The following is a 21373-nucleotide window of genomic DNA, read 5'->3' on the forward strand; positions in this document are numbered from 1 at the left end:
CAGATTAACTGATGTGACAGTGAAAAGTAAGTAATCTTTACTTGTAAAGCATAAAGTAGATGTATTAAGGGTCCTCTCCTGTTGCTCTATTGACACGGACTGGAAGATTGAGTGGAAAGTGACCACAAGTGCAAGTGACTTGTAAGTATTTTTTATTCTAAGAGCACCTACCTTCAGAAGTCTTAATGCCGTGACAGTATTGAGATTATCATCTTCAAGAATCTAGACAGTTCTATGGCTATCCCTGATAGTTTCTCATAACAATTTTATTTTAGACTTAAAAATAAAGCTTTGAATTCCTTGCCTACTGTAATCTTATCAGGACAGCACTGTCAGGTGAACAATTGGTGTATACCTTCTGAGACGTATACTGAATTAAGCCAGTCTCGGATTCTTGTAGCACTGAAGGAGTGTCAAGAACACCACAAAACATAAAATAACAAATGTGAAAATTTGGACATGGCTCCTATCCTATACACTGTTTAGTTGTTTTAATACATGTGTTTTATGTGGTGACAGCAGGCTTGTCTGCCTTTCTTTCTGGCTCTTCAACACCTTGAGGCCATACTGCTGGCACTGCATTCGCTGCGTGATGATGTCTGAAGCCAAGCCAACTGTGAGGAAATGCGCTACCATGTTCTGTAGTAGTGAGCTGATGAAGGTCACTTCTTTAAAAGGAGCAACGTGATCGTGTCCAAAAGGAGAGAGGAGAAACCCCAGCCAAAGAACTGTCTCTCCTGGTCCTTCGGTATTTATGTTCTTGTATCCGTTTTTTTACGGGGGAAGGACTTTTGTTGGGCCTTCTTTTTACTCACATCTTCTTGTATTTCCAAAGGAAAGGCGTTTAGGTTTTCATTCACACAGGGGAGGCAGAACCTTTTGGAGTAGAACAGACTACATTCCTGTAAAGAAAATAACATCATTAGCAGGATACACAAAATGGAACTGTTTTAAGTTCCAGTCTCATTAAACCACATTTATATTTAGAATTCTTCTAAATTGAATTATTCTTCTAGGTTGAAATATTCCAGCAATTTTGGTTCTTCCTATTCAATAATTCTAACATCTGGTTAGAGCTAACTGGGTGAAAAATAAAAATGGGGTCTATAACAATGTCTAATCAAATCAACTATCATGTTGCTCCTTTTAAAGAGGTGACCTTCATCAGCTCACTGCTACAGAGAACAGTAACACACTTCCTTACAGCTGGCTTGTCCTTCAAGCATCATTCATGGTTCTCCTGACGCAATCACTAAATTCCAAACAGGATTTAATGGGTAAGCTGGAGCTGGTGTTGCTGATGGATTATTCTTGGAGAGTTAAACATGAATAAAGGCATCAGTACGGATGGATCAGGACATCTTTTGGGGAGTAATGGATTCCATGGGTTTTACCTAAATAGCAACATTTTCCTCTAAAGCTAAATCTTAGCTTATAAAGATTTCTCCCTCCTGGGAAGATCTTCCAAGTTCCTGCACTGGTGTACGACCTGAAGTCTCGGAACGCTCTTCCTCACCAACCTCCACAAAAATGGCCTAAAGGCCAACACAAGTACAAAGAACTTAGGCCAGGGGCTGTAGGCTCTCTCAGACTTTAGCTGCATCTTTTTCCATAACTCCCCCCAAAACTACTGTTCTTTCTATTAGTCTGTGTGCATGTACTGCCCTAGGAGAATACTAAGAAGTATAAATATTGTGTCAATATCATAGAGGTGTCCAATAGCCAGAATAGCTAAATTAATTTAATTTGGCTGAGACAATTCAACTGAGATTTCATCCGTTACCCACCTTTACCCTGAATAAATGTACTTGCCAATTAAGAACTAAAAACACACCTGGTGCTAAAGCTTGAGCTGATGTCTCTTCTCTGAATTCTTGATGGCAAAGTATAAAAGCTGTTGTGCACAAAAAAGGTATTTTCTCTGCCCTTGAAATGGAATGACACTATGATGTGACATGTTTCATTCACAGCTGGTTTGGTTCACAGGTGTTACAGACCCAGTATTTATTTTTCAGCTAGTTAGCTCTAACCAGATGTTAGAATTATTGAATAGGAAGAAGCAAAACTGATGGAGTATTTTAATCTATTCGCAGTACAGAGTTTGGACAACTGGAAGAGAAGCTTATTAATTTATTATTCCTTTGTCCTGCAGCGAGACTAGTCCATGGTTCTCCTGGCATGCTGATCACTAAATTCCAAATAGGATTTAATGGGTAAGCTGGAGCTGGTGTTGCTGATGGATTATTCTTGGGGATTTAAGCATGAATAAAGACATCAGTTTAGATGGCTCAGGACATCTTTTGGGGAGTAATGGATTCCATGCATTTTACCTAAATAGCAAAGTTTTCCTCTTGCCATGGTCATTTGCGGCTGGCCTTTCTCTGGGGACTTGGCTTGGATATTTCTGTGTTTCTGTTCTTGCTTTTATTTCCCATGTCACTGTCCGGACTTCAGCAGTAGATTCAGCAGATGATTGTATCAAAATCACAACCAGCCTGCTTCTGTGTGACTTCGAGCCTGAGGAACTATCTTGATCTATTGTCCTTTTCTGCACTGACTGCCAGGCGCCTTCGTATTCAAAGCTAGTGTGAGGCCTCAGTCTCTGAAAAGCCCTGAAACTGGATTTCAGTTGCACAACCTCCAGAGCCTATTGTTTTTTGTCTCTTGGTATCCTTAATACTTTAAGCTGCCAATTAAAAAGGGAAGATTAGAGTTTAAGTTGGCCCTGCTATTCTTGTTCGTATTGCGAAATGGCACACAGCTCCCCCCACCCCCAGGTTAAGTTCATGGCTCCACAGTGACGGACACTGCGCCACTGGGCAATGGCAAAGGAGGGGGGAGGACTTTCCCCCGCAGCTCTGCAGATGGGGAACTCCAATGTTAAGGTGCAGCTCCTCACAGTTATACAGGCGCTAAACTTGCATTCTTCTAGCTGAAACGAGTTGCCAATTTTTGCTGACTTTGGCCAACAGGACTCATGCAAATCATGAATATGAACCATTGCACATCTGGGCACTGGGTCCACGTAACCTTGGTCCTCCTCTCTCAGTCGTGGGATTATTCAGCCTAGCTGTTGTTTTAAAGCCCTGCGAATTACACTTATTAGGTATAGTCAAGCCCTTCTTTGACCATTATGCTGATAGGGTTCTGTGTTTGATCAGATAATTCTTTAATATGTTTCACCCCTTCCATGACCAAGGCAGGATGGGGCCATTTCAATTTCAAGCGTAATGGTCCAATTCAGGCAAAACTAAGCTGCCAGAGCATGCTGCCAGAGTTTAATTCTGTTTTGACATGGATCATGTCTGAAAGTAATATATACAGGGATAGTATCTTTACCACACTTGTGATGGGAACTCTATGTTAAGGAAAGGTTCTGCCTAACTGTGTCCAGGATTGACCCTGCACGACTGGAAGTTGAATGGAAAGTAGCTGTAGTATTACGTTTATCACTTAACACCTACAGCTATGTCCAAGGTCAGTGTTTAGTCACCTTCTGCTGAGGGGTAAGCAACAAGGGGAAAAAAACTTGCTCCCTTTCCTCCTTTCTTCTCCAAAAGCCACCATTTTAAATGACTAATATGGTCAGATTGTATAATTTCCTCTCCCTTTTTCTGAAAGGGAAAGATGAAGAAGGGCACTCAACCTTCCTAAGGACTTTCAAAAGCATTTTTTTAATCTTCCTTTTTGCGGGGTTTTGACACGTTTTAAGACATTACAGATAAACATTAGATTTACTTCTGGTCGGACTGGAAATAATGGCGCTTACCAATACACTGTGCTAAAGACTGGTTTCAGTAGGGTGATGTACACTGCAGGCTGACTGAGGTAAATTAACTGAGTGAGACTTAAGAGAATATTTGAGGGAGTGAGTTTATGAGCATTATACAGAACAGTTACTAAGTCTTGACTTTCATTGGCACAGTAACTCTAAGGAAAGACACTTCAGCTGCCAGGGGCTATCTCATGAAAGGCCTAAAATCTGATCTGCATCTAAGCCTCCTTAGATACAAAAGCTAGCAAATTAAATCCAGTCCCTTTGCTAAATCTAAGGTCAGGAAAGTCTTGTTTTATCACAGGTTAGCCTAGTACTGTTTTGAATTAACGTAAAAATGAAAGCAACCTGTCACTGAAAATGTTTCATCAAATTGGTCCAGCTTCTTTGCCAAAGAGGCACAAGAAAGCCTAATTTTCTTCAACTTCAATTCTCATAACATTATGGAATCACTCAGTGCAGGGCTGAGTTTATCTGCTTGGGTCAAGCACAACCTGGAACCAAAACCGATCCACAGAGATATTATCCTAACTTTGGCTCTCTCTACTGCCTTGGATAAGTTTTTACTTCTCTGGACTTTTAATCTTCCCTACATGAAAAAGGAATAGTATGTGTTTACCTACTTTGTGGTGTGGGTGTTTAAAGCGCTAATTATCATTTCTGCAGATCTCTTTCAATGTTACCTAAGCAGTATTGCTAAATACATTTTGAAACCATAGTCATATGTGTGATTCACTATCTGGCCTGGCCAGTTCGGTAAGAAATTTATTCTCAATTATTTACAATCAAGGTTTTACTTTGAGTGATACCATCAGGGGAATCTTGAAGACCCAGATAGCAGAAAGTGAATGATTGACATATTTCCACAATAGGCAAAATAGGCAGTAATGTCAAAAAGATTAGAAGAGGCTTCTCTTGGCTCACTACTAATGTCTTCTATACATTGTCATGCCCTAGATTAACTGAAACAATTAATAAATCTTTTAAAAGCAAAAGCCCCACCTTCATTCAGAAATGCACACTGTGTGGAAAGATAATTGAGAGCCTGAAATGCTCTATTTCTTACAGATTTAACTGCCAGACTTGGAAATACCTGTTGAATTCTTCATAAATTCAAGACACTTCATTTGGGAATGGAAATAGCTGAATGTGTTGAAGTTTGCCCAAAATGTGCCTGAGTTGCTAATCCTCTGCTGTTAAAAAGGAAAGATAAACCTGACGTGTCAGGGCAGGAATCAAGCTCATAAGCCCAAACTATCTCACTAGCTGCACTTGCCTCTTCCTCTGGCTGTGCATGGGAGTGAGTCAACTACCAGCCAAGACAGGACATTGTCACTAGGAGGATCTTGCTCACATGTGAGCTTTGCCTCCACACAACTGCCTCGAGCTCCTCGGCTCTGGAAACTTGAGGCCAGCTATCAAAGACATAACCAGAGAGCACTGGCACTTCATCTGACTGGCACACAGTCCTCAGGTAGTTCCAGAAAGGAAAGGGGGGAAAAAAAATTCTTAGTTGCAATCTCTAGTCTGACCTTTTGGTGATTTTCATTCATTTAAATGACAGAAGAGCCTTCAGACATACAAAACAAACCTAAACCTAATCAGGAAAAAGGTGCTATTGCACGCTCCTCTTAGGACAGTGGACCAAATCCATCCTTGGTGCTAACTCCCTGCAAGTCAGAAGAGCAGCTAAACTTGTACAACCATGCCAATTTCCTTTTGGCTGTGTCTGTCCAACCCTCCGAATTTTGTCAGTGTAATTTGACCCTTTGTTTTGCTCAAGAGAATTTCCTCAAGTCTCCACATAGAAACTGTCTGACATTAGTATATGAGCTGTCTCAGTTGCCCAGATTATCTCACTTCATGCTCTGAGGAGGCGAGAGGTGTTAGCTTTGTCCCGCCAAAATTATAGCCCAACACCAAACATGACAAAAAAATTCTACATCTCCACAAAGTCTTCAGGAGGTCTGCTTGGTTTAAAACTCCCACTACTAGTTACTTGCAGTAGGGATCATGTAACTGGAGCTGGTCCCTAACTGCTGCAATTACAGAATGGGCTGAAAAGGCTGAATTTGAAAACTGCTGAAGCTGACACTTAAGACCAAGATGTGCTCTTGCTAACAGCTCACGCTACCTCATGTTACTCTAGGATAGGAAACAACCACTTTGGAAGAGAAGGCCAGGATCTGGCTGCTGCTAGGGCAATGGTGTCTGGTGTAACAAACACATGCCCTTGTCTGTGTAAACAATCAGGTGACGTCTTCTCATGGGTCAAGTCATGTGTAAGTCCTGACTACTTCATGAGTCCCGAGAATCTTTCAACCACAGAACTGGCTTGCCGAGGGGAAGGAGTGGAACCTAAGTTTTCTCCATTCATTGTACTGCCTCAAAGCAGCACAGTACAGCCTCCGGACACTGATAACTGTGTAATAACTTGTCTTCATTTTTGCTTTGAACTCACAGCAAACAAAGGGGCCAGTTCTGCACTGAGGAGAAGGAATTAAGACAACTGTAATTTTACACCACCTTTCCGGACCACACTCAGATTTCATAGTTTTAATGTTGCCTACCAGCTGCTACTCAAATTCTTTCTTCTTCAGAGAGCTATCGTGGCATTGCACGGCACAACTCTCCTCTCTGCTCACTTTCCACATTAGCTTTTGCAAATAGGATGACAGCCCTGTGCTGTGGATGCAAGCCTAAAAATCCATGGATGTTTACATTCCCTTTATGGAAAAGAAAAATCTGCTGTTGGTATAGTACGATCTACTGAACCTTAAAGCTCTTGAAGTAATTCTCCCTTGCATTTTCTTATGCTGAGAAAATGGAAAACAGCACTCGTGTTTGTGAGGTTGGACTGTGCTCATCTGTAAACAGATCACTTGAAGTTTCTGATCACTTTCGTTTAATACAAAGTTTTATCTGGGGGAATCAACAAGAACATACAATTAGCTTGCCTTAAAAATTAGCTGTTTGGTCTTTCTCTAACAGGTTCACCAGGACTGGAACAAAAAGAAATGATTGAAGAGGCTTGTTTTGCTTATTACTTACTGCACCAACGCACACTGATCTGCTACACAAATTGCAATGAGACCCAAGGATGAGGAATTTGTCCTTGTCAGGGGTGAAAGGATCCTTCATGACATAGCAGTCTTCCAAAAGCCTGTAAGAGAATAATTTCAGGCTTTTAAGGGTAGATTTCACAGCATGGGAGAGTTGAAATGGAGAAACTGTGGAGGCTGAAAAGGTATCAGCCCTTTCTACTTGATTTGCTCAGCCTGGTGTCATACATGAGGCAAATGCATCAGCTACGCAGCTCCCTTCCTCTTCAAAACCAACAGTGTGTCTGCCTTCAGTCCTATATTGCACTTTCTATCTATCTTCCAAGATTAGGGCAATTGGAGATCATCTCAACGTTGTCTTACTAGGTTTTTCTCAGTGCTCTACCTTGAAGTACTTTTTTATCTTCTATTTTTATGACAGGCACTCCTTCACATGGCCAACTTCAGTACCTTGTCAAGTTATCATTTCAATCACACAGTTTTTAATTAGAAGCTCTCTTCCAAAGCTGTGTGCATGTGAGGATAAGATAAAAAGTTTTTACTGCTCTTAGTTATGTCACTGCTGTAACACTAAGGTTCCCACCTCTTACAAGCACGAGCTACTAGCACAGAACATTACAATGACCTGAAATATGCTGACTTTATGTCAGAGACTGTACTGTTTGCTTCAGGGTATAAAGGGAGTGCATTTATTAATATTTTGGCAAGCTGCTTGGGAAAGACTAAGGCCTTATTCCTCCTGGGAGCTCCAGGCGAAATATTACAGAAGTCAGTTGGGTGTGTGTCTGTACAGGGTACCCTGCAAGGCTGGGTTTTTCTTGGACTTGTATCAAGCTTAGATTCTGTAGTAATATGGAGTATAATCCATATTTAAAAGGTATTCTGTTAACTTATACAGCCTTCTCCTTATCTACACACACACGCACACGTGTATGCCTGTGAGTGTATTTCTTTTTCCTTTTCCTCTCTCCTCAAACAAAAAATGGTGCGGCTCAAGACTTCCACTCTTAGGAAAGATCAGGCATCTTAACATGGCATATCACCTTGTCAGCAAGTGTCTAGTGTACAAAGACTGGATTACCTTTGCAAAGCTCCCCTTGCAAGATTCACAGCCATCGTCAGTGCAGAGACCTGGCCACTGCACAAGCCTTCATGTCTGGCATACGTTTCCTGCAGCACTGCATTTAGGACACGTAAGCAGACCAGAAAGTAAGCCAATAAAGATAGTGTGTAAAGCTATTTCTTATATGTATGTACAGAAGTGTTATGCTTCAGGATTATTCTTTTGCTTTTTGAATCTCAGCAATCCAAATAAAGCTGAGATGTTAACACTGAGCTTGGATAACCTGAAGTTAAGAATCATGTTCAGCTTCGATTCTTTAAAAATGGACCTGATCAAAGGTGGCCATTGCTCTGCTGAGTAGAAGAAGGAAAACCAGTAGCACCATGGGATTTGCAATGATAAAAATACAGCTGCCCAAGTTAAACACATCTGATCTCAGCCCAAGCAGGTGGTGATCAACAGCTGTTTCCATTATGTAAGAAACTGAGTGGTCTTGGTGAGATGAAAGGCTGAGTACATGTCTGACTTCCAGTTCCAGTGAGTTCCTGACCATGTTTGCCTGATGCATTCGTTGACCTGGACAGCCTCAACAGAGCCATTCGTACATTTAAAGCCAAGTGCTTTGTTTTATAGGGAGTTTAATGTCTGCAGACAAAGTTGTAGCTGCATAGTTTCTGGTCAAACTATCCCTGCTTGGCAGAGATGGAAAAGGCTTCAGTCTCCTAAAATGTAAATATGTACTAAATTTCGACACACTTTAATGTCATACAATTGGCCAAAGAATTGTCTAATTCATGCAAAAAAGCACTGCTGTTCAAAATTTCACGTCATGTCAAACAGCTCTTAAAAAGTGTTTTTACCATATGTATTTAATTCATGCTGTGTTTACATGTTGCCCAGCTGACACAGCTGTGAGGAAAGGGCTATTCCCAGAAATGCTCGGCTGACAGTCAACAGTATTCTAGTAAAAAAATTATGGTATAGGTAAATAGTAGGGTGGCCAGTGGGCTTAGGAAATAGGTTAAATACAAATCTTTGCATGGGATTGAAGCAGGAAGGGAAAGTTGATTTTTGTCTTTGCTATCAATGCTGACAATTTTTAGCATTTCTTCTCTTCGGAAAAAGAAAGTCACTTTAAGTAGGAAGCCTCATATTCAGAGGCAATAGGGCATGTTACTGGGTTCATACAGCGCACATCATTCCACAGTACAAGGCTTCTAATGCTTACAGCATAAATTAAGTCTGTAATATGAAAGACTGTACTTACACAATAAAGCGTGTGTTTGGTGGATTCTGCCCATAGTACGTATATGGAGCTGTTAAGCCACATAGCTCACATTTGAACTCTCCCGTAGGCTGAGCTTCTTTGGGAGCATCCATCTTTAAGCTACCTACAAGAAACATAAAAATCTTTTAGCTCCAAAATGCAGTACTGGGAACATTCCTGCAAGAAGATTAAACTGATGTGGGACATCTGGCTCTGCAAATTAAAATCCAGTGGAAAGTTGACTATTGCAAACCTTGATTAGTAAATCTTTTATCCCAAATCAAGTTGTTTTCCCATGTCCTGGTTAAATTTCAAAATTCCTTGATAGGTTTAGAAATTGCAGCGTAGGAGCCCAACTATAAAAGTTAACCTATTAATTTAGAACTTGATCCATAAACGAATTTAAGTGACGAAGGATATGGCTGTGACTGGAAAACCCTTTGCTCAACGAAGGCCTATGCTCCCTAAGCACCTCCCAGGAAACAACTCTCTCTGCTGTGCAGAATCCCAGTCCAGTTCTGCAATGCCTGTCTCCTCCCACAAACTGCAAATGGAGCCATGAAAGGGTTTGGGACCCTGCTCAGGAGGCAGGTACCAGAAAGGTAGGTTTTGCAATGATTTGCCAAGTCTTTTTCTTTGCTTCTGGTTCTCCTTCAAATAGAGTTTTGGGAGCTTAACCCTGGCTCCCTGTTCTTACCTGGCTTCCTATGGAAATGAGGCTGATGTAATCACCCTGTGTCGAGATGGAGTGTTGTCCCATTCAAACGTCACAGGACAGAGAAGGAGGTAACTTCAAAAAAGTTTAGGTCCTATAACTTTTATGAAAATAGGCAGAAGAGAGAGACTCTGCTTTATCCTCATGGAAGATACCCATATATTTCTGTAAATCAAAGAATCTGCACAGAGGAAAGCTATTGGCCATCTCGCTGAAAGATTTCAGACACCCGTTACAAAGGTGTAGGTATCAGCCATGAGATATAAAACAGAGGAAGCCGTGCTTCATCAGCTTTGGTGCTTACAAGATGACTTGTTTAAAATCTTGGTTGTTAATTTACATTTGGGAGCTTATCCTTCACTTTAGTTGAGAGTCACACCCTGTGGTTTTCAAAAAGCATGGTGTGGCAAGTAGGCTTTTAGGACTGATTTTGGAATGTATGCATGATCAGATCAAACACAGCTAACCGTGTGCATGCCCAAAATTGCACGAATCCATGAATGAATGTGATCACTTATTTGCAAATGGGATATCTTTGCTCACCTGCACCATTTTCTTGAACAGACACATTCACCTTGCAGAGAGCAAGAAAACTCCGGCTTTTACCTCAAAGCCCTGAGACGTTTCATGGCATGCAGTTTTCTGCTGAAAACCTGTCAGCTTTTTTAAGTGAAGAGGGGCTGGCATCAGGCTGTTAGGAAGGTGAACAGTAGGAGCTCAGATTTGGGCAATATCTCAGCAGTTAGGCTGTATGTACTCACAGCTGAATAGACATACAGCCTGCCAAAGGACAGCAGGTCATTCTAGCTTCGCAGCCATACGCTTCCTCTGCAGAGCTGATTCAGTTCACTAAGGTCATATCTCTATTTGTATTTTAGATCAGCTCAGGGTTTTTCTTTGGGAACAAATTGCCTGACTGTCCCCGCTTACCACACTTGGTTTGCATTGTGGAGCAGTCTTAAAGCACACAAACCAGACAGTTTCAGATGAAACTAGAGATGTGCTCCAGAAGCATACCTAATAGACTCCAACCTGAATGCTGAATTAATGGCCGTTCAGTCTACAGGCTAGGACCAGAGGTTGTCTGAAACACAGAGAGTGGGCAGCTGGTTTCCAACATCAAACTCCTTGATCTATGGTTTCACTCTTACTGCATCACACTACTTACTTACAAATGTGGTAACAAATAAAAGAACTCTCTTTTTTCTCTTTTTCCCCTCATTTTAGGGAACTAAATTGGCTTGCAGAGGAATCCAAAAACCGCTAACAGTAGGTAAGAGGCAAACTGCACAGCCAGGAGAAAGGAAGGGCTGAGACAAGGGACCTGTATTTCCCTCTTTCAATGACAGTAAGCTGCTATTTCTGCTCACTCTGTGTGGTGAAACTGAATCCTTAGAGACATATGCTGCTAAGGTGAATTAGGGGCAAGGTGAAGCAGAGCTGTGACTACTTGTCTTCTAACTTTCCAGAGGAACAGGGAGCCCCAAGACCCTCAGAGGTTATAGAGGCATCATAACAGACACCCAGTTAAATCCTGAAATTTAATTTTGGGAATAATCTCCCCCTTTACCCCATCATTCCTTCACCACTAGCCTTTCCACTGCCATTCCTGGCATTTCAGTAGTATAGGGAGTTCTTCAAATCAGTGAGGCTGGGTACTGGTTTAATAAATAAATCCAACTCATTAATACCTCTAGGCAACTACATTTTTTCAAAAGTGATGTAACCCTTGGATATCATGTATTTTCCCTAGCTCACAGGGATGCTTGAGAAAATTTAATTAACTAAAGTGCTTTCAGATTTTTCAGTTAGATATAAGGCATGTACATGCTACCTGTTTCTCTCTGTATATTAAAACTGGGATTCTTCAAACTATACACAAACTCAACTAAGAAGTCTGCTTTTTGAACCCTGCATTTTAGGTTTACCACATAAGTCCCCCAAACACACTTAAATTTACCTTTTCTGTAGGTAGTCAGTAGCAGTACCAAGACACCCACCTGTCTGAATGAGATTCCGTCCCAAACATTGTATGCAACTTTTTGTAACCAGCCTTTTTTAAAAATTAACCCCACAAAGGTAGAGTACGGAAAGTCACTTGAATCAGATACAGAAGACCAACATGGTGGTCTCTTCTTTAAAATAAAGCAAAACACTACAAAAAACAGCTACCAAAAAAAAAAAAAGAGTATTTATGGCAGTGAGAATCATAGACTTTGGAATGAATGCATCCTGATTCCAAGTCAAATTAACAGCCCTGGGTTCAGAGGTGAAGTACGGTAGATATAGAAACACCTGCTCTCTTATAGACCATTGGCATGTAGAACAGAATCTGTTCAGTGACTACCACTGGGAAGGAATGGTATCTATGTACAAACAGATTTTTGGCTATGCCAGTTGAAAAGCATGTGATCCTGCCTGCAAGGCACAGATGAATTCATGATGCTTTCCATTTTGCTCCCAGCTTACAAGTCACTGGTATCAGCTGTACCAAGTTTTATTTCACTGAGAACATCATTTATCCTGAGAGCTTGTCTGCACAGCAGCACTTGGGAAAGTTAAGGTCACTAACTCACGGTAAGGTCACTTAACTAAGGTAAAGTTAATACACATGCAGATTCCAGAGTGAATGCTCCCATTCAGAAGTAAAGTTTGCTATATAACAAAACAAAGCCATTTTCCTTCTGAAGAAAGAGATTTAATGGCAGATGTAATAAACTTCTCGTTTATGCATGTGCTTCACACCTTTAGTCTAAACCACCAAGCAGACAAGTCCTAAGATGCACTCTCTGACAAAGCTTCTAGTACTTCCAAAAAGCTCATCTGCAAGGCAAGAACTGTCTCTTTATGTCAGAGAGCAAATGCACAGAAGCCATTCTAGGATAAAACCACAGTCATGACAGACACTGGTTTATCACAAAATAAGCTCATTGGTTTGGCCCTATACACCATTTTAGCAAGATGCCTGACATGACAATATGGCAAGGTGTCTGCCTCCCCTCCAAGCAGACATATGAAACATGAGTGAGAACTCATTTCTCTCTAGCATACCAACAGGATGAAGGATCTCTTGAGGAGGCAAAAGCCTAGGGCACTAATGCCTTTATAATCATGACAGGCAAATTTGTAACCTCAAGTGACTCACATCATCACCAGTGCTAACAATGGCTTTTTCTCTTTTCCTTGAAAATTTCCTGAAGAATCACCACGTCCCAGTAACACGTCAAATATCTGGGCTGGCTGGTACATACTGAAGAAGTCTTTTAGAACAGCTTGTTTAGAACTGAATTCTGCCCAAGCGTTTGCCATTTTGGCTGGAAGCCGCAAAGTACTTAAACACATACTTACTTTAAGCACATGCATAGCTCTTCTGAAGAGAACACAGCTACCCACACATGCTCGATTACGAAGCAAACACTGAACTAGCATGCTCAGCAGAAACCTGCCAAGTCAAGCCCAGAATGCTGCAGGACGTGTGTGAGGTAGGCCCTCCTGTCATGGCGAAAGGTAAAGCACACAGATTTGAATGCCATACTAAGGAAATAATTGCAGTAAAAGAAAGGTGCAGGTTAGATAGAAGTGCTACAAGAGTGTTTCTCCATGCTGTGACTGATACATGATATGGATGTGGGGAAATGGCTCTCAGTGCAGTCCTCTAGGGACTCCTAAAAAGTTCAGGGCAGTTCTGCTCAGATCATTCTGCTAACAGGCCTGGAAGGCATGCCAGAAATAATAAATCACCATTAAATTGTCAGGGTCAGTGGCAAAGTAGTGGCACAGATAAGTAATCTGATTTTCTTTGCTTCAAACCTCATTAGCACAAGTCTTTACAATGCATAGGTTAAGCCCCTCTTAAAACTCCACAGGAGACTCATGTATTTCTGAGTCACTGATAAACTAGAGAAACTATACAAGAAACAAACTGCCTACAAACAGATGTGGACTTTGATTTGAAAGGGTGTCAGATAAAACCAACACTGACACACCTTTAATCCTCTCCAATTAAACCCTTGTTTCTTTTTCCTGCCAAGATTTTCCTGCGGTATCCAATGTTGATGACGATGACCTATTAAAATATTCACAGCTTGATTCTCTATGGGAAGGAGCGCTCTCTAATAGAAGGGTAGGAGCCACTGAGTTCATAGCCTGGTAAATGCCAAGTTATTTTGCAGTGTTTGGTGTGATATAAATTTAAATACACTTCGGCACCAGGAATGCACTCACCTCCTTCAGGAAAATGATCTGTTGCCTAATTGCTCAGGCAATAGATGAAACAGCAGAACCTTCTTACTTGCTAGTTAATCCCCAGGTGAACAACTCTCTCCCTCCAGTTCCTTCATGTTACTGCCCTGAAGGCATGTTTAGGTCACCTGTTGGTTGCCTCCCTGTTCTTCCTTTGAGGTGACTTACCTTGGGTTCAGCATAACAAATTAGGCCAGGAATGCAATTTCACCAAGCGTGGTGGCCATCTGGAACTTTTACCCTTATTACCCCGCACAAAGATCACTTGATTGAATTAAACCTTGACTTGTTGCAGCAACTTCTCTGCTGGTATTGCTATGCTCTCTCTGCTCTGAGATCTGGGATCACTGCAGCACACAGGCTTCCCTCTAGGTATGGGGTCATGCAGCAGGCCCCAAGCCCTGCTTTTTAACAACAGCTTGCGGGGACTCCCTGTGGCTGTATGATATCAAACAGCCTAGATGGTCACAGATGTGAAAGCAAGCATGTTTTCTGAACAGTTGTAGGGAATGTTTGAACAGGGTGTGTCAGCAGAAAGAGAGGAGACAAGCAAATCAAACCCCTTCCTGAGGTAAAAAGGCTTCACACACAGAAGATGAATCTCAAAAAGACATCTGTTGATGCATGATCTAAGAAAGCTAAGAAACCAACACTTAAAAAAAACTTAGCCCAAGTACTCCTTACTTGAATATGGCAGGCAGCCAGCTCTGAATTAGACAGCATTTAATAAAGAAGAATCTCAAATTAGGTGAGAATTTGACAGCTTCACACAGGAATGCTGCAACAAGGCAGGGATTAACTGGTATATACCACTGTCCTCTAGTGGACACATCGGCACTGTACACCCCGGTGACTGGCAGTATCACCGTCACTAGCTGCAGGGAATTCTCCTTTCGGCACCTCAGCTGTCTGGAGTGACTCAGTTGTAAAAGCCCAGCTAAGTGGATCACACAGTAAGAGTGAATAATAGAATAAAATAAAAGCAAGTTGGGCAACTTGCATTTACGGAGGAGGCTGTCTCCATGTCTGGTTGCAGAGGCACAGCAGATCTCTTTGCTGTGTAACAGAACAAACAGTCCTGACAGAAAAGGGTGAACTACAGTGTCATTAGTTCTTCCTTTCCTTCCCCCAAAAATTAATCTATGGTCACATCTGGTTTTCTGCTCGATGCCCCCTCATTCGTCTTTCTTGTCCTTCTCTTCCAACTGGCTTTCCAAAGCAGAGTACAAAGCTTATCACATCATCATCCATGATGCTATTTTAACATTCTGTACATAAAGTGGCCCAGAAATAAAAGAAAGGCAAAGCAAGCTTGTTGCTCTTCTCAGAGCACTGTCATAGGGACTTACTGGAGAGAAGGTAACACATGAGATCCAAACACTGAAGTGAACATCAGTTCTGGATTACAGTTACTCCTTGCCAAAATGGAGAAACCAGACCTGAGGTCTGATTTCATTAAATCTCCCTTCAGGTATAGGCACAATAAATAAACATGCTATGGCCATAGCTTGCCCCCTGCCCTGAACTGATTTTTCTTCCTTCCGAACTGTATCTCCCTATTATAGCTTTGTTAAATTAATATCCATTGTGGGGAAGAATAATATGGTAAGGCTCTGTTAATATATGTGATGATGATTCCTTTTACATTGTCCTTTAAGAAAAGTTATGGAGGGCCACACATGTACCATTGAAAGTATCAGCTTGGTTAAGCACTATCTAAACTTAGTGCAACACTTTCCAGCAGAGTCTAAAAATAGGACCACCAAGATCTTGTGGAAATACACGAGGAGAGGTTAACACAGTGTTTCAGGAAATAAGACACTGCAACTTGACATAATCCTGAAAGAAATAAATACAGCTTCAGTGATTTATCTGCCTACCGAAAGCAAAGTTGGTACTGTAAGGAAATACTCAGCCCCCACTGTGTGGGGTTGCTGCTTATAGCGTGCTTGCTGTGACAGCCAGTGCCCACTTTCCCCTGTGACCAGCAAGAGGTTCAGCATTAATATACTTGGGGAAGAGAATTCTTTCCAGTAAAATGTGACTGAGGCTCTCAGTTTATTAGGACTGAGCTCAAGTTGAGCACTGCATAACAAAGTAAGGCAAAGCCTTTAAAGAGAAAACACAAAACTACTGGAAGGGCGAGGGGGGGTATGGGGTAAAGAATGTCAGCGTCAAGAAAGCCTGAGAATAAAGACCTGTACCTACTAATCTTACACTTTCTAATGCATGTAACCCCACATGCCTTCTTACAGGCATGCCCATCTCCTCTCAAAGACACGTTCCTCAACTTTTGTTATCCTAGCTATTGTGAACATCAAGCTCAAGAAAACACCAGAGAGGTATTTCCAGAATGTTTGTTAAAACAAAAGTCCACTGTCATTCATCCCTTAGAAAGTTTTCTTTTCCAGAGCACTTCCTGGGGGTTCTGTGGGGAGAATTTACAGATAAGTGCCTTGTTTCACACCTTCACATGCAGGTCATTTCAGTTTTGCCCCTCTGATTACAGTTCACAGTGGAAATTAGTCCTTCAGTAAAGGGCTAGCGGCTTCAAGACTTCAACTTACATATATGGTAAATTCCCATTTTCTAGCCATATTTCATAGCATATGAAATATGCTATGTGAATTCATCCAGGCACAAACACTGTGAATTTTTAGCATGTTTTCAGGTTAGTCTGTTTGCTCCTCTCCGAAGGACTTTGCTTCCCAACCAGTACTTTGGTTACTTTGCCTTAAAAAAATGTACACGCACTAAGGCTGCAGTTGCTTCTTTCAACACCTGATACTCTCATCTAATAGATATAGAGGCCTGTATACAAGAACTGCTTCCATAATTTTCTGTAGGGCACAAAGAAATGATACACGTTCTTAGGCAGCCGGAGACATATTTTACCATAGACAGCCAGGCCATTTCTTTTGTACACGCTCTGTAGCCTGCACAGCCTGTTCTCCAGAGCATGTGTGTTTATGCTCTTCCCCTCCAGAAGTTCTTTTGGACAAATTTACTGCCCTATTCATCACAGGTAAAACAGGAGGAAGGTGGGGTTTTCACATGTGACAAATTCCATCATGGATGGCAATGTATGGATCCTAGAATTTACTATAACCAGAGTGGACTGCTCCTACTGGGTCATACGCTAGGAGGGCAGGCATGCAAAGTCTTTGCAGTTCTGTCGTTTTGTCCAAGCAGCTCAAAATCCAGTGAGAATTAGCAGCATCCTCAGTGTGTCACAAATATTTAAGTAACTTTCCTTTGGCTTCAGATCTCCATCTGTTCAGCAAGCATAGTTAGGTCTGACTAAGATTTCACTGAGGTCCAAGAGAGGGTGGACTGCAGAGTGGAGCTAATTAAGCAGCAGGATTGATGGGGTCTTGATAGAAATTTGATATGCCAGATGTTTACATTAAGTTTTTAAAAGTACTGGCTATAGCTATAGATAGATAGAAGATAGAAGGATAAGGCTTTAGAACACTGTGATGTTTGTTACAGATTTAAATGCTTATTTCCTTTCTCCACTTATGCATACTGCTAAGTGTGGTTATTAATAATAACCTTACTCAGTGTTAGGAAAGTTATGACAAAATAAATGAACACGTGGGGATGACAGCTTAGTGGAAAATTATTATGGTATGTAGTTAGGAGACTTCATAGGAGGTAGGATGGTTCATGTGGTAGCTGGCCAGTAAGAAAACAGAAAGAGCAGGTAAAAAAATGCTTTCACCGAGCACTGAGAAAAGGAACATAACTCATAACACTGACTGACCCTCTCTTGCTTTATCCTGGCCTAGAGGAAAAAAAAAAACAAAACAAACCATTGTCTACATGATTGCAACTAATTTGTTTCTTAATCCAAATCTCAGGTTTGTACTTATTGATTGTGAGTTTTGGGGCTCTTCACAGCTTTTTTGGTTTATTGATTTTTGTGCCAGTAAAAAGCACTGCTTTAGCAAACAGGCCCGTGCAAAGGTAACGTACAGGCTAGAAAGTTTAGCATCTCAACAAACTTGAGAAGGAAACCCACATTCCAAAACAGGTTAACCGCAGAATCAGATCTTTTCCTACCATTGTCATCAATTAAAACTCTTCTTTGGTCAGAAGACAACCTCCAAGCAACCTGCATCTGTGCAGTGTAAAACTTTCAGGGGATCCTCCACTGTTCTTGATGCAACCTTGTCATATTTGTAGACATACACCTTGACTCTGTTTGAAGCAAGACAGTGTGAGGCAAAATACAAAGTAATGGTCTTGTTATAACTGCTACTTTGCCTAGCAAACATCTCCCTTTACGTTGTAAATTAACACACAAGGAAAAGAACATTTTTGACATGGGCTCCTGGAGCATGAAGGTCTTAAATTTTGTCTATATAAAGTAAAGTATAACATTTTAATTATAATTATATCCTTACAAGTAGTGTAACATTTTAATGTACAATTAGCTATGCTGACAAAAAGGGGGTTGTATCAATACAACTTTTCAACTATACCAATTAAGGGAAATTAATCAGCATATGGTATCTTTGTACTGGTACACTTCTAGTGGTCCCTCCAAGATGGTATATTGGTAATATTACAGCAGTGGAAAAATCCTAACTGAAAAAAAAAAACTTAACCAATGCACAAACATGCATGTACTGGTATAACTGACTACTAGTACCTAAACCAAATTCTTTGGCTCATAGATGCCTAGAGATGGAAAAGAGCTCAAGAGATTATTTAGTCCATCATGCCCAAGGCACAACTGACTTTATTTGGATAGCATTTTGCAGTGTTTATAAAAGACTATCCTACCACCTCAAGTGCCTTAGAGACAACAGATCAGTGAGCAAGTCTGGATTAAGTGTGAAGGAAACCCACGTGGTTAACGTCTCTCCTTAAGCAAAGAGACCATTTCTACCATCACTGAGATATGGAGACATTTACTGGGGTTCTCGGAGCAGATTCAAAGTAACTGTGGTACTCCATCTCTTATGTATCTTGCAAACTTCCTACCTGCCCCTCATTTTTCAAGGGGACTTAAGTACCCGACTGTTTCCATGGTTCTACGGACCTCTTAAGTCCAAAGCTGTGATCCAAAACCATCCTGAAAACGCCTACATATCACAGGAAGTAAGGGCTTCCCCTCAGTTCCCTAGGCCCTTTGAAGCTCCTTCTTTGCGTGTGTCCAAAAGCAGCGCTCTCACACAGCTCTGAGCTTCGCTGTGATGCCCTCCACAGCCCCCTTCAAGGCTGCATCCTGTAGCTCTGACTTACAAAGTTCCTCATTAAAAAGCAACCTGCAGCCACTACATCCTATTAAACAAAGAACATACTTTATACTAAAACCCTTGGGTAGGGAAAAAGAAAGAAAAGCCAGAATCAAGCTTTGGGTCTGGATCCAGAACCGGTGCCTTCTGTCAAGCAGTCACCTTGCTCACCAGCCCACTCTCAGGAGGCCCATGCCCCCCTCTCGACCTAGGCTCTCCTCACAGTCGCTCCTGCGGTTTGAAGGGGAGGCTCCTTCCCCTCGGCGCCCCTTACGCTCCGGTGAGTCAGCACTGGGGGGGGCCGGGGGGGGAGGAGGGGGACTGCAGACCCAAAACCTTTCCCACCCCAAGCAAAGCAGGGGTTTGAACACCGCTCTCCGCCTCTGCAGCGAGGCTTCCTCCGCTCCCCACCCTCGGCGGTGGAGCAGCCCAGAGCGGCACCTCCGCGGCCAGCGACGAGCCGGCCGGGTCCCGCCGGGCGCGGCGGGAGGCCGGCTGCGGAGGAGAAAAGAAAAACCTTCCTCAGACGCCAGGCACGCTGCCTGCTGAACAGAGATCAAGGATTCGGTCGTGCCCTCACCTCTTTACCGGTAACAGCGTTATCTGTTAGCGGGCGCTACTCCCGGGGAGCTCGGGCTTCCCGCGCCGCCCCTGCGCTGGGGCCTCGTTACCGAAAGGGCCCACCCACGCGTGGCGGCAGCGGGCGGCCGCCGGGGCCCTTTCCGCGCTGACGCCGTGGCGCTAGGGCCCAGCGCCCCTCCTTCTTAAAGGGCCAGCTGCCGGCCCCGGGCCCGCAGCGAGCCCCTGGGCGTCCAGAGGGAGGGCGTTTTGCCTTTGGAAACGGCAGGTCGTGCCCGGCCGCGCCCAGTGCAGTGAGGAGCAAGTGACAGGTGGGCGGCAGCGCCCCATCAGCCCTAACGCTCCCCAGAAACTCGCTGCACTGCGAAGAGCGTGCAAGTTTAAAAAAAAAAAAAAAAAGCATATATATTCTGTGGTCTGTATTTAAAATTAACTGCCTGGAGGATGCCCCCAGCTCTCTGAATAAGGAATAGGGGCTTTGACCAAATTGACCTGTCTTCCCAGTTGACTTGGACAGTCTCTTCCCTTACAGGAGGTCACACAGTGACTGCTAAGCAGGTACGGTTTTACAATACAGAAGCCTACCAACCCTTCCCAGGCTATGTAACAGGATTTTATAGTCCCTGGTTAATCATAGAATCATAGAATGTCCTGAGTTGGAAGGGACCTGCAAGGATCATCAAGTCCAACTCCTGCCCCTGCACAGGGCAACCCCGAATTTGCACCATGTCTTTTGAAGGGCCACTGCAACAAAGTCGCCTGCATACATGTGCAATGCAGTGCTGTGAAGGTTTATATTTAATTGCTGGGCTGCACCCTGCTAACTCGTCCTGACTTTTTTTTATTTCTCATGCTCTGAATAGGAAGGATTTATCAGCGTTTTCAGTTCTCAGGCCATTTTTGCTCTTACATTATCAGATGTCCAGCCAGAGGCGAGAGTGCTACTCCGGTTCCTGAGCTAACCCCTTATGCACTGCCTCTGTGAAATGGGCTTCAGCTCCTGTGCACATCAGCTCTGGCTGGCATGGAGTTAGTCATGCCATGAAATAGAAGGTCAGGCTTAGCAAGAAAACTGGTGCGAGGGAAGTTTTTTGGAAGTAACTTTTACTCAGACTGGCTGGGCATCTGTCTGCAGGTGGTGAGTGACTGCTTTTGCATTGCTTGTGGTTTGGGGGTTTTCTCCCCCCTTCACTTTTTAAACTGTCCTTATCTCAATGCCATAAGTTTTTTTTCTCACTTTTGCCCTTTGATTCTCTCCCCATGCTGCTAGGAGGGGAGTGAGCGAGCAGCTGGGTGGCGGGGTGTATGACAGCCAAGTACCCCTGGAACTGGTGCAAAATAGTCTGGAGAAAATCTGAGCACAATCACTGGTAGGGGGCTGAATGTTAAAAATGCTTAAAAGTTAATTTTTTATGAGCATTTAT

The 21373-nt window shown here is 42.6% G+C and overlaps 1 protein-coding gene across 4 annotated transcripts; it reads right to left on the minus strand.

The window, feature by feature from the left end:
- Positions 1 to 135: 135 nt before the first annotated feature.
- Positions 136 to 20110, minus strand: CDPF1 (cysteine rich DPF motif domain containing 1). 4 transcript variants are annotated; one of them, XM_064461498.1, is made up of 4 exons: positions 19951 to 20110; positions 9168 to 9291; positions 6827 to 6938; positions 136 to 902 (listed from the first exon to the last, which is right to left on the minus strand). In XM_064461498.1, exons 2-4 carry the CDS (start codon positions 9278 to 9280, stop codon positions 753 to 755), a joined length of 375 nt encoding a protein of 124 aa, XP_064317568.1. In that variant the 5' UTR covers positions 9281 to 9291; positions 19951 to 20110; the 3' UTR covers positions 136 to 752. The 4 variants fall into 4 exon arrangements, with proteins under 4 accessions (XP_064317568.1, XP_064317593.1, XP_064317576.1 ...); XM_064461523.1 differs by lacking the exon at positions 19951 to 20110 and adding an exon at positions 19542 to 19649; XM_064461506.1 differs by lacking the exon at positions 19951 to 20110 and adding an exon at positions 19533 to 19647.
- Positions 20111 to 21373: the final 1263 nt, after the last annotated feature.

Source organism: Phalacrocorax carbo, chromosome 1 (genome assembly GCF_963921805.1).
Source record: "Phalacrocorax carbo chromosome 1, bPhaCar2.1, whole genome shotgun sequence".
Classification (NCBI taxonomy): domain Eukaryota; kingdom Metazoa; phylum Chordata; class Aves; order Suliformes; family Phalacrocoracidae; genus Phalacrocorax; species Phalacrocorax carbo.

Bases quoted from the DNA above. Each gene is read 5' to 3' on its own strand.
- CDPF1 (XM_064461498.1), bottom strand. From the start codon at position 9,280: ATGGATGCTCCCAAAGAAGCTCAGCCTACGGGAGAGTTCAAATGTGAG. The intron at 6,939-9,167 runs GTAAGTACAGTC...ATTCTCTTACAG, and splicing joins CCAAACACACGCTTTATTGT to GCTTTTGGAAGACTGCTATG. The intron at 903-6,826 runs GTAAGTAATAAG...TTTTCTTTACAG, and splicing joins GATCAGTGTGCGTTGGTGCA to GAATGTAGTCTGTTCTACTC.